The sequence below is a fragment of the Pristiophorus japonicus genome, chromosome 5, assembly GCF_044704955.1.
Source record: "Pristiophorus japonicus isolate sPriJap1 chromosome 5, sPriJap1.hap1, whole genome shotgun sequence".
Lineage (NCBI taxonomy): Eukaryota > Metazoa > Chordata > Chondrichthyes > Pristiophoridae > Pristiophorus > Pristiophorus japonicus.
Window position 1 is genome coordinate 163,825,950 of NC_091981.1, and position 13,486 is coordinate 163,839,435.

A 13,486-nucleotide genomic window follows, 5' to 3' on the forward strand; every position below is an offset into this window, starting at 1 on the left:
TAAAATGCATCCATCACCGAGAGCAGAAGTCAATGCAATTTTAGTGTTGCACCGGGCAGAGTGCAGGCGCCACCCAATGGAACAGACCATAACGCGGCCTAACCATTGGGTCTTAAATGAACCACTAGAGACTGCTCCGCAAATTTGCCGCACGATGTTATTAATGTGAAAATCGGCCAGCCACTTGTGGTGAGGACAAGATAGCCCATGAATTGTGAATCACCGCCACTGTTAACTTTGCGACAATGGGATCTGTCTCTTAAACCCCCGCCCCTTTGCGATTTTTATGAAGTTGCTGTAGTTGCACATTAATTGTCCATTAACCTTGCCACGGAAAGTTAGAGCTCATAATTAATAGCATAAGTACCCTTTCCATGATGTGATAATTGTTAATGATTGCCAATTAACCTCTCTTGCCCAGAATGTGAATAATTGTAAGTGTGGAGTCTCATTCATTCAGGTTGTGAATTGTTGAAGATTTTAAAATGTAACAATAAAAAAATTAAAAAATTAAAATCTTTTCCTTCCTGTGTCTTTTTTCTCTCTCTTAATCCAATCTTACCCTCTGTTTATTTTTCTTTCTGTACATGATTCACCCACTCCAACTTAATCTCATTCTGTCCTTCCTCTGTTTTATTTCTTTAAATCTCATTGGTGTAGGAGATAGCATGTTGATCTTCTTGTTCACCAAGGTCCCAGATGTCCCGTTGCCCTGACTTTATCATTATCAGTTTGCACTTGAGCTGAAGGGTGCAGGAACAAGTTCAACTAACGGGGCATGCTGTGAGATGCCCAACTCCAGCAAATTCTGGGCCTGCAAATAAGTTTTTCAAATACTTTTAGTGAAGCCAGGGAGAACATGAGCCTGAACACTCCTCCTGGTGCAACATAAATGCTCCCACCCACTGCCACTCAATTTGTGCCCCGCCAAATGGAGGAGTCGGATTTCATGGAAACCATCCCCCCCGCTCCAGGCGAATGGTTTGTGGCAACTAATTCCATATTTTAGCCATCCTCTATGTAAATAAATTTTTCAAACCTACCTTTAATTCATTCTGTGATTACCGTCAATTGTTACTCTCCGGATATTATTTCGCTGAGCAATGGAAACGATCTATCATTGCTTAGCCGATCAAAACTCTTCATAATCTGTCACGTGACCCCTTAACCTGCTTTACATAGGATATACAGCACAGAAACAGGCCATTCAGCCCAACCAGTCCATGCCAGCGTTTATGCTCCACTTGAGTCTCCTCCCGTCTTTCCTCATCTAACTCTATCTGTATAACTCTCTATTCCTTTCTCCTTTTATATGCTTATCTAGCTTCCCCTTAAATGCAGCTATATTATTCGCTTCAACCACTCCCTGTGGTAACGAGTTCCACATTCTCACCACTCTCTGGGTCAAGAAGTTTCTTCTGAATTTCCTATTGGATTTCTTGGTGACAACCTTATATTGATGGCCTCTAGTTCTGCTCTTCCCCATTAGTGGAACCACTTTCTCTGTGTCTACTCTATCAAAACCTATCATAATTTTAAGGACCTCTATTAGATCACCCCTCAGCCTCCTCTTTTCAAGAGAAAAGAGACCCAGCTGTTACCTATTCCCAGCTTCTGTACTCTAAATAGCTACCTTTCATTCATACTGTTATGTATATGAAAAGCATGCACTCCCATGTTCCGCCACCAGGGAGTGCATCCCCTGAAGTCCCAGCATCCCTTGGGAGCACTATATATAAGCTGGCCCCTAAGGCCTGTTCCTCACTCTGGAGTGTCTTAATAAAGACTGAGGTCACTGTTACTTTAGCCTCCCTGTGTGCAGTCTCATCTGTGTTAGGAACACAATAACTGGCGACAAGTATACAAATCCAATGCAAAGATTCAGAAAACTGTGGGCATTCTGGAGAAGTTCTCGGAGGGTGAGGACTGGGAAGCCTCTGTCGAATGGCTAGACCAGTACTTTGTAGCCAACGAGCTGGACGGAGAAGGAATCGCTGCAAAAAGGAGAGCAGTCCTCCTCACGGTCTGCGGGGCACCGACCTACAGCCTCATGAAGAATCTTCTGGCTCCAGTGAAACCCACAGATAAGTCGTATGAGGAGCTGTGTACACTGGTTCGGGAGCATCTTAACCCGAGGGACAGCGTGCTGATGGCGAGGTATCGGTTCGACACGTGCTAGCGATCTGAAGGTCAGGAAGTGGCGAGCTACATCACCGAGCTAAGGCGACTTGCAGGACAATGTGAGTTTGATGGCTACCTGGAACAAATGCTCAGAGACTTTTTTGTACTGGGCATTGGCCACGAAACCATCCTACGAAAAACTTTTGACCTTAGAGACACCGACCCTCAGTAAGGCGATTGCGATAGCGCAATGCCCACCAGTGATAACACCAAACAAATCTCTCAGCACACAAGTGCTAGCAATGTTCATAAATTAACTGGAACTGTGTTTGCAAGCAGAAATGTAGAGGGCAGGAACCACAAGTCTGCAACTGCCAGTAGGCCTCAGGTGACCCAGATGACTCACAGTCCCCAACAAAGGATGAATGCAAGGCAATTCACACCTTGTTGGCGTTGTGGAGGCTTCCATTCAGCCTATTCATGCCACTTCAAAGGGTATGTTTGCAAGAGCTGTGGAACAATGGGGCACCTCCAACGAGCTTGCAGACGAGCTGCAAGCTCTGCAAAACCTGCTAGTCACCACATGGCAGAGGAAGATAGGTCCATGGTGGATCAAAGCAATTTCGAGCCTCAGAGAGAGGAGGCAGATGCTGAAGTACATGGGGTGCACACATTTTCGACGAAATAGTCCACCTATAATACGAAATGTAAAATTGAAGGGCTTACCCGTAGCCATGGAACTGGACACTGGCGCTAGCCAATCCATCATAAGTAAAAAGATGTTTGAGAGACTGTGGTGCAACAAGGCACTCAGACCAGCCCTGGGCCCCATCCACACGAAACTGAGAATGTACACCAAAGAGCTTACCACTGTCCTGGGCAGCGCCATGGTCAAGGTCACCTACAAGGGCACGGTGCATGAACTGCCACTCTGGATTGTCCCAGGTGATGACCCCCACACTGCTTGGAGGGAGCTGGCTGGGCAAAATCTGCTAGAACTGGGATAACATCCGAGCGCTATCACATGTCGATGAGGCCTCATGTACCCCGGTTCTTAACAAATTTCCTTCACTTTTTGAGCCAGGCATTGAAAACTTTTCCAGGGCGAAGGTGCGGATCCACTTGGTCCCAGAGACATGACCCATTCACCACATGGTGCGAGCGGTACCTCACATGATGAGGGAGAGAGTGGAAATCGAGCTGGACAGGCTGCAACGTGAGGGCATCATCTCCCCAGTGGAATTCAGCGAGTGGGCTAGCCCGATTGTTCCCAATACTCAAAAGTGATGTCACGGTCAGGAGTTGCGGCGATTATTAAATAACTATTAATCGTTTCTCGCTACAGGACCAATACCCGCTACCTAAGGCAGACAACCTATTTGCGACACTGGCAGGAGGCAAGACGTTCACCAAGCTTAACCTGACTTCGGCCTACATGATGCAAGAGCTGGAGAGTCTTCGAAGGGCCTCACCTGCATCAACATGCACAAGGGACTGTTCATCTACAACAGATTTAGAATTCGGTCGGCTGCAGCAATCTTCCAGAGAAACATGGAGAGCCTACTCAAGTCGGTACCACGCACGGTGGTTTTTCAGGACGACATATTGGTCACGGGTCGGGACACCATCGAGCACCTACAAAACCTGGAGGAGGTCCTCCAGCGACTGGATCGCATAGGGCTGCGGCTGAAGAGGTCGAAATGCATCTTCATGGCAACAGAAGTGGAGTTTTGGGGAGAAAGATCGCGACGGACGGCATTCAGCCCACAGACGCCAAGACAGAGGCTATCAGGAACACGCCCAGGCCACAGAACATCACGGAGCTGCGGTCGTTCCTGGGACTCCTCAACTATTTTGGTAACTTCCTACCGGGGTTAAGCACCCTCTTAGAGCCCCTACATGTATTATTGCGTAAAGGTGAGAACTGGGTATGGGGAAAAAAACAAGTAATTGCTTTTGAGAAAGCCAGAAACATTTTATGCTCCAACAAGCTGCTGGTATTGTATAACCCGTGTAAAAGACTCGTGCTAGCATGTGATGCGTCGTTGTACGGAGTCGGTGTGTATTACAACAAGCTAACATTGCGGGGAAGTTGCAACCTGTCGCCTATGCATCCAGGAGTTTGTCTAAGACTGAGAGGGCCTACAGCATGATTGAGAAAGAGGCATTAGCGTGTGTGTTCGGGTTAAAGAAAATGCATCAGTACCTGTTTGGCCTCAAATTTGAGCTGGAAACCGATCATAAGTCCCTCATATCCCTGTTCGCTGAAAATAACGGGATAAATACTAATGCCTCAGCCCGTATACAAAGGTGGGCACTCGCGCTATCAGCGTATAACTACCATCCGCCACAGGTCAGGCACCGAGAACAGTGCGGATGCTCTCAATCGGCTACCATTGCGGGGGTGGAAATGGTGCAGCCTGCAAACTTGTTGATGGTGGCGCAGCCCGCAGACTTGTTGATGGTCATGGAAGCGTTTGAAAATGATAAATGACCTGTCACGGCCCGCCAGATTAGGACTTGGACCAGCCAAGATCCTCTGCTGTCCCTAGTAAAAAACTGTGTACTACTTGGGAGCTGGGCCAGCATCCCCGTTGAAATGCAAGAGCTAATCAAGCTATTCCAGCGGCGAAAGGATGAGCTGTCGATTCGGGCAGACTGGCTGTTGTGGGGTAACCGCGTAGTGCTACCCAAAAAGGGCAGAGAAACGTTCATCTCGGATCTCCACAGCACACACCCGGGTATAGTAATGATGAAAGCGATAGCCAGATCCCACGTGTGGTGGCCCGGTACCGACTCTGACTTCGAGTCCTGTGTACGGCAATGCAGCGTATGTGTTCAGTTGAGCAACGCGCCCAGAGAGGCACCACTAAGTTTGTGGTCCGGGCCCTCCAGACCATGGTTGAGGATCCATGTTGACTATGCGGGCCCGTTTCTCGGTAAAATGTTCCTGGTGGTGGTGGATGCTTTTTCAAAATGGATTGAATGTGAAATAATGTCGGGAAACACCGCCACCGCCACCATTGAAAGCCTGAGGGCCATGTTTACCACCCACGGCCTGCCTGACATACTGGTCAGTGACAACGGGCCATGTTTCACCAGTGCCGAATTTAAAGAATTCATGACTCGCAATGGGATCAAACATGTCACCTCGGCCCGTTTAAACCGGCCTCCAATGGGCAGGCAGAGCGGGCAGTACAAACAATCAAACAGAGTCTCAAATGAGTCACAGAAGGCTCACTCCAAACCCGCCTGTCCCGAGTACTACTCAGCTACCGCACGAGACCCCACTCGCTCACAGAGGTGCCCCCGGCTGAGCTACTCATGAAAAGGACACTTAAAACCAGACAATCGCTGGTTCGCCCCAACCAGCATGATCAGGTAGAGAGCAGGCGACAGCAACAAAATGTAAACGATGGTCGCGCCACTGTGTCATGGGAAATTGATCTGAATGACACTGTGTTTGTGCTAAACTATGGACATAGTCCCAAGTGGATCGCGGGCACAGTGATAGCTAAAGAAGGGAGTGGGGTGTTTGTAGTCAAACTAGACAATGGACAAATTTGCAGAAAGCACCTGGATCAAACGAGGCTGCAGTTCACAGACTGCCTTGAACAACCCACAGCAGACGCTACCTTTTTCGAGCCCACAACACACACCCAAAGGATCAACGACACCACGCCGGACCAGGAAATCGAACCCAACAGCCCAGCAAGGCCAGGCTCACCCAGCAGCCCTGCAGGGCCAACAACACGCTAGCCCAGCGAGGGCACAGCCAACACACCAGAACAGATATTTGTACCGAGGCGGTCCACCAGGGAAAGAAAGTCTCCCGACCGCCTCACCTTGTAAATAGTTTTCACTTTGACTTTGGGAGGGAGTGATGTTGTGTATCTGTAAAGCATGCACTCCCATGTTCCGCCACCAGGGAGTGCATCCCCTGAAGTCCCAAGGGATCCCAGCATCCCTTGGGAGCATTGTATATAAGCTGGCCCCTAAGGCCTGTTCCTCACTCTGGAGTGTCTTAATAAAGACTGATGTCACTATTACTTTAGTCTCCCTGTGTGCAGTCTCATCTGTGTTAGGAACACAATACATACTCTCTGTTTTCAGTGTTGAAGCCAGCTAGTAATCTCTTCTTAGGCAGTCTCCCGGAGTCAAGGATGACTTGCTTCCACACTAAAATGAGTTCTAAGGTGACTGATGAGACCAATGCGGGATCTACAGTCTCTGTCACAAATGGGGCAGACGGTGGTTGGAGGGACAGGTGGATGGGGTGCTTGATTTGTTGTACAATCCTTCCGCTTTCTGTGCTTTGCTTCCATGTGCTCCCGAGGAAGAGACTCGGAATTGTTCGGCACCTTGTCGGATGCTTCTCCTCCACTTTGAGCGATCTTGGGCCAGGGATTCCCAAGTCGGTGGGGATGTTGCAACTTTTCAAGGATGCTTTGAGATTGTCCTTGAAACATTTTCTCTGCCCTCCTGGGGCTCACCTGCCCTGATGTAGCTCGGAGTAGAGTGCTTGTTCCGGGAGTCGAACACGGGCATGCGGACAATGTGTTGGTTGAGCGTGGTCAATGCCTCAATGCTGGGGATGTTGGTCTGAGAGAGAATGCTGATGTTGGTGTGCCTATCCTGCCAATGAATTAGCAGGATTTTGCGGAGGCAGCGGACGCAGACTTCTCCAGTGCTTTGAGGTGCCTACCGTACATAGTCCATGTCGCTGAAGCATAGGGTGGATATCACTACTGCTCTGTAGACCATGAACTTGGTGCCGGGTTTAAGATCCTGGTCTTCGAACACACTTTTCCTCAGGCAGCCGAAGGCTGCACTGGCACACTGAAGGCAGTGTTGGACTTCGGCATCGATGTTTGCCCTTGCTTGTTAATTGACTCCCAAGGTATGGGAAGTGGTCCACATTGTCCAAGGTCTCATCATGAATCTTGCTAACCGGGAAACAGTACTGTGTGGAGGGGGCAGATTGGTAGAGGATCTTTGTCTTACTGATGTTTAATGTGAGGCCCAGACTCTCATATGCTTCAGCGAAGGTGTCAACGATGCTTTGGAGTTCAGACTCCGAGTGTGCACAAACACAAACATCATCTGTATATTGTAATTCAATGACAGAGGTTGGAGCAATCTTGGATCTGGACTGGAGGCGTCTGAGCTTGACCAATTTCCTGCTTATCCTGTAGATTTATATGTTTTGTCTTGTAATACTGCTGTGAAGTGCCTTGTGATATTTTACTATGTTAAAGGTGCTATACAAATAAAAGTTGTTGTTTTTGTAGTAAATTAACTCCACTCCAGCAGGAAGCTTTTTAAGGTGAGGTGAAGCATTGCAGTGAGGAAGATTGAGAAGAGCGTTGGTGTGATGACACAGCCTTGTTTGACCCGGTCTGCACTTTTATTGGGTCTGTGGTGGATTCGTTGGTAAGAATCACGGCTTGCATGTCATCCTGAAGCAGGCGGAGGATGGTGCCAAATTTTGAGGACAGCCGAATTTAAGAAGGACACTCCATAATCCCTCACAGTGTCGAAGGCCTTTGTGAAGTCAAAGAAAGCCATGTACTGAGGTTGATGTTGCTCCCTACATTTTTCTTGGATTTATCGGCCGGTGAAGATCATGTCCGTTGTGCCCCTTAGTGGGTGGAATCCACATCGCGACTCTGGGAGGAGCTCTTCAGCCACTGGGCAGAGATGATTGAGGAGGATTCTTGCGATGACTTGCCCTGTGGCAGACAGCAGGGAGACTCCTCTGTAATTACCGTAGTCAGACTTGTTACCTTTCTTGAAGATGGCCACAATTACAGAGTCTCTGAGATCCCCTGGCATGCTCTCTTTCCAGATCAGAGAGATGAGGTCATGGATTCACGCTAAGAGTACTTCTCCGCCATGCTTCAGTACTTCGGCGGGGATTCCATCTGCTCCTGAGACCTTCTTGTTTTTCAGTTGTCGATGGCCTTTTCAACCTCATGTTGGGCTGGGATTGTGCAGAGATGGTGCCAGGTAGCATGCTGTGGGATGGAGCCAAGAACACTCACGTCAAAGAAAAAGTCTTGGTTGAGGAGATCCTCGAAGTGCTCCTTCCAACGGGCACTGACTGCCTCTCTGTCCTTGATGAGCACCTCTCCGTTCTTCGCTATCAGTGGTTGTTGGCTAGATGCTGGATTTCCTGCGCTTTTTCGGCCCACCATCTGTTCCTTAGGTCCTGAGTTTTTCATTGGATCTCAGCCTTTAGTTGTCTGTAGGTCTGCTTTTTTTCATTCGAGTTGTGGAGTTGTTTCCAATTCAGAAATGCCTTGCATTTGCAGTTTATTAGCTCCTGGATCTCCTGGTCGTTGTCATCAGACCAGTCTAGTAATCTATTCAGCTACTTGTCCCCTGACTCTGCATTCTCTGGTCTTATTCATTTGTCTATTATGTGGTACCTTATCGAAAACCTTTTGAAAATTTAGATAAATTACATCTACTACATTACCCTTGTCTACTCTACTACCTCTTCAAAAAATTCAATGAAATTCATAAAGCAAGACTTTCCCCTTTACATAAGAACATAAGAAATAGGTGCAGGAGTAGGCCATTTGGCCTCTCGAGCCTGCTCCGCCATTCAACAAGATCATGGCTGATCTGATCATGGACTCAGCTTCACTTCCCTGCCCGCTCCCCATAACCCTTTACTCCCTTATCGCTCAAAAATCTGTCTATCTCCACCTTAAATATATTCAATGACTGAGCCTCCACAGCTCTCTGGGGCAGAGAATTCCATAAATTTACAACCCTCCGAGAAGAAATTCCTCCTCATCTCAGTTTTAAATGGGTGGCCCCTTTTACTGAGACTATGTCCCTTAGTTTTAGTTTCTCCATGAGTGGAAATATCCTCTCTGCATCCACCTTGTTGAGCCCCCTCATTATCTTATATGTTTCGATAAGATCACCTCTCATTCTTCTGAACTCCAATGTGTATAGGCCTAACCTACTCAACCTATCTTCATAAGTCAACCCCCTCATCTCCGGAATCAACCTAGTGAACCTTCTCTGAACAACCTCCAAAGCAAATATATCTTTCCTTAAATACAGAGACCAAAACTGTACACAGTACTCCAGGTGTGACCTCACCAATGCCCTGTACAGTTGTAGCAGGCCTTCTCTGCTTTTATACTCTATCCCCCTTTGCAGTAAAGGCCAACATTCCATTTGCCTTCCTGATTACTTGCTGACTATTATTATATTTTTGGTTTCTAGATGTTCTTCTATTATCTTCTTTGTAGGAATTCTATTATTTTCCTACCACTGATAAGCTGACTGGTCTATAGTCCTCTGGACATGTTCTATCTCCCTTCTTAAATATAGGTATTATGTTAGCTATCCACCAGTCCTCCGACACTACACACCTTTTCCTAATGAATTATTAAATATGTGTAGTTGTGTCTCTACTATCGCTTTAGATCCTTTTAAAATGTGCGGATGTAATCAAATGTAACCAGGGGTTTTTATCCTCTTTGAGTTTGATTAGGTTATTTAATATTTCTCCTCTTTTTATTTTAATGCAGTTATCTCATTTCTAATCTCATCATCCGATGTCATGTTCAACTGATCTGTCTCCCTGGTAAATACTAAAGCAAGGTAATGTTTTCTGCCATTTCGCGATCGCTGCCTGTCATGTCCTTTCCTATCCATCCCTTAGTGGCTCTATTCCCATCCTGACTTTTATATTTTTATTGATATGTCTATAGAATATGTTACTTTTTTTTTTACCTCTGGTGAGAAAAAAATCTAAAATCTGAAGTATCTTCTTAACTGTAACCTCATAACCTTGATAACATTCTTGTGAATCTATGCTATACCTTTTTCCATTGCTTTTATATCATTCTTACAATGGGATACCCAAAATTATACACAATACTCCTACTGTGGTTTAACTAAGATTTTGTTCTTGATTATCTGTCTGTATTTGAGTGTGTGAATAAATGGGAGGGGAGAAACTCAAACAAGTGCAGGATGGTACTAGTCCTGAGCTGGCAGCCGCTTCTGGTTTTCCCCTTGCCCACAATCTGTTGCATTCAAATAGCCTCTCTGAAGCAAATCATGTGTTTGAAATTTCAAGGTCCTCCTGCAGTTCATGTCTGTTGCCTTCTGTCACATGCCATCCTGCCCTACAAGTAGAGAAGGGGTCTTGAGATGTTACAAGTTTCAAGAACATATCCATTGACACACAAATGCCCATTCTGCAGCCCATCATATGTGTGAGGAAATGAACCATTATCATGCCAAGTTGCATTAAGGATATGCTATGTGAAGAGCTTTTAATATGTTAGTATTGCTTGAATTTGCATTCTGCCACACTATGGCCATAGCTGTTAAGTTGTATGAGTGATTTGGATGGGATAGCAGTAAAAGAATTATGAGGAAACATTTTCTAGCGTGCATACTTTTGTATAAGGAACTGTATATCCCTATCAGCTAACTTCTCTCGCATTTTAGAACATTTGTTTCTGGATAGTGCCAAAGAAAGTAGCTCACTTTTGCTTCACTTCATCTAAGGTGATTTCAAGGATAGTACCTGTGAATATGGAGATAAGACTTCATCCCCTCCCCCTTCCATTTTCCAGGGTTAGTACAGTTTCCTCCCCTTCCCTTGGTATGCAGATGAGAATTTAGGTCTTTAAATTCCTGTCAATGTGAGCGTTCCTTCAGGCAGCTTGCTGATCAAGCAGGCTCTGATCAGTTAATGTATGCAAATTCTGAATTTTAAAGAAAGAACTTGCATTGAAATAGCGCCGTTCACGACCTCAGGATGTCCTAGAGTGCTTTACAGCCAATGTCGTACTTTTGAAGTGTAGTTACTGTTGTAATGTAGGAAACATTTTAGATGGAAACAGCTATGCAAGACGTTATTGGCATCTCCACATCACATTGCACCAACTTGAACTGCACCTCAACAGGAATTTCTACCATATAATGTAAAGCACCTAACGAGAGTACGAGATACTAAACTCTACTTCAAACAAATCTTATAAAAGGGCATTCAGTGCACAAGAGGTTTTGGCAAATTACAAATTTGTTTGGCCAAGTCAAGTCTACCATTAATAATTTTGTTAATTAATATTTCAGTAATTGTGGACAAAGAATTGCAGTTTTTAACTTAACTGTGCAAAATATGAGTTCATGAAAATCAGCAGAATTATCAACATAATTCTATTATCAGCAGTAAACAGGAGGCAGGCAACACAACCAAGGACAAAACTAATTGACTCCATTGGATTTAACTTAGAATCTATTGATAAATAGGTCATAATTTTTTATGAATATTTAAATAAATGGAATAATTTTATAAAAAACAATGACTAATAATAGTTACTAACTGTCCAAACATCTATTTCAAATTAAACTATGTACTATTTTGATATCAATCTCTCATTGGAAATTTACAACCTAAGTGCAGACTTGCAAATTCATAGACCTTGAGTTACATACTGCATTCAGTTTGTTAGCCATTTTGTTTCAATTAGACTTTAGTCTGATGAATTGTACCTTGTTTGTAAGATGCCAAAATCATGGTTTCATCTTCCACTTCAAAAACTGTATCAACATCTATCGTCTTCTTCCTCAGGATCTCCTTCAGTGTTTGACAGTCATTATTCTGCAGGGCTTGTAAAAACGTTGCTTTGAGTATTCTGGCAGCACAGGTCTGGGAACTTTCTAATTCCATTTTCAAAAGCAGCACAAATTAAACTTGTTCATAGGAATCCTAATGAGTAAGTGGGCTTGAAATACACTGGCAACATAAACATTAGATAAATCTGCACTATGGGCATAATTTTATACGTCAGTCATGTGGAGTTTGCTATTTATAGTTGTGACTTCCATAAAGGTTAATGGAGTTCACTAGCTTTCTCAAATTATCTGACCTTGTCCTTATCTAATCTTATTTACATACAAAATATAGAGACACACACACTTCCAGTGGGGATCATTGGGCACCAATCAGAAGCAACAGCTCTGACCATTTCTGTCTCCTAAAACCAGTGGCACTGAGGCTAAATATAGTACCCTTGCCACTGCAGCCTCTTCCTAACACCCTGCCCCCTCGATCTTGGCTGCTATTAGTTAACTCAGAAAAAAACTAGGCATGAGCTTCGGATCTTCTTGGTTTGTAAGACACCCGGGTGACCTTATCAGTGTTGCTCTTTGATAATACCTTGTTTCACCACCTTTGGCAAATTACATATTATTGAAAATCTTACATGGCATACACATCTGTCCACTAACTTTGCTTCCTATTAACATGTTATGCAAACAGTTATAATATTATTCTGTCACTTAAGCATTTGTTTGTTGATGAATCAATCGAATTACTCAGTGTTTAAAAAAAAAATGTTTGTCCACCATTTTATCTCAGTAACAGAAATGTCTATTGTCCAAAATAAGCAAAATGGCCCGGATTTTGAGGCCAGCATCAAAGTAACGGCGCTCACCGGTTAAGGTCTGCTGAAGCTAGTTATGCATCACCTTTTCCTGCAAGAGAAAGAGAAGTGTGTCCGTGATGTAATGTGTTTGGGTGATGTAGCTGTCATGGTTGAATAGCTGATTGTGGGTCAAGCTGTGAGGTAGTGGTGTGAGGGTTGCAGCAGTGGTAAATATGTATGGGTGGGGTGAAACTATGATTGTGAGGTATGTATTGTGTTTGGTAGAGATTGTTGGTAGGTGAGTGATGGGAGTGTGGTGTATTGAGCAGTGTGTGAAGCTAGTAGTGCAGATGCTGGGATATGGCATTTGACGATGAATTCACTGAGCTTGACCACTCATATGAGGTCATTAAACTTCTTCCTGCGTTGCATCCACGTCCCCGGGGCTACACTGCTAGCATTGACTACATTGGCTATCTGCTCCCGCTGTACTATTGCCTGGAAGGCCTCCTAGCCCCCTGTGAAAAGAGGAATTCTCTGCTGGAGTTGATCTTCTGGATCAAGGCCTCCTATGCTGCATCCGAGAACCTTGGAGCACTTTCTCTGGCCTGTTGAGCCAGTACTCAGTCTTCTGCTTTATAACACTTGCCTCCACAAGTAGTTGTAGCATCTGTTGCAGACAGAAAGTACCTCTCCTTTAAGAGATGCAGACTGCCTTTAAGTAATGCAGACTAGCTTTAATTGGAGCTAGCCACACATGAACTTAGGCCCCCTGATGGATGCTTAGCCACTCACCAGCGTCTTCAGTGCCTAGCTGAAAATTCATCAGAGGGCCTGAGTTCTTGTGAGGCTAGCTCCAATTAAAGCTAGCCTGCACTACTTAATTATGTAAAGTAGCAGGCAGCACAAATTTTACATGCAGTCCTCCGAACGGGCATGGGTTGCTATCACATCGC

The 13,486-nt window shown here is 45.1% G+C and overlaps 1 protein-coding gene across 2 annotated transcripts in view; it reads right to left on the reverse strand.

Moving 5' to 3' along the window:
* Nucleotides 1-11,862, reverse strand: part of asb4 (ankyrin repeat and SOCS box containing 4) — a 93,489-nt gene extending 81,627 nt beyond the window's left edge. For both annotated transcript variants that reach the window (XM_070881060.1, XM_070881059.1), the window contains exon 1: nt 11,656-11,862. In XM_070881060.1, coding sequence (XP_070737161.1) covers nt 11,656-11,833 — 178 coding nt within the window. In that variant the 5' untranslated portion in view covers nt 11,834-11,862. The remainder of the gene's footprint in view (nt 1-11,655) is intronic.
* Nucleotides 11,863-13,486: the final 1,624 nt, after the last annotated feature.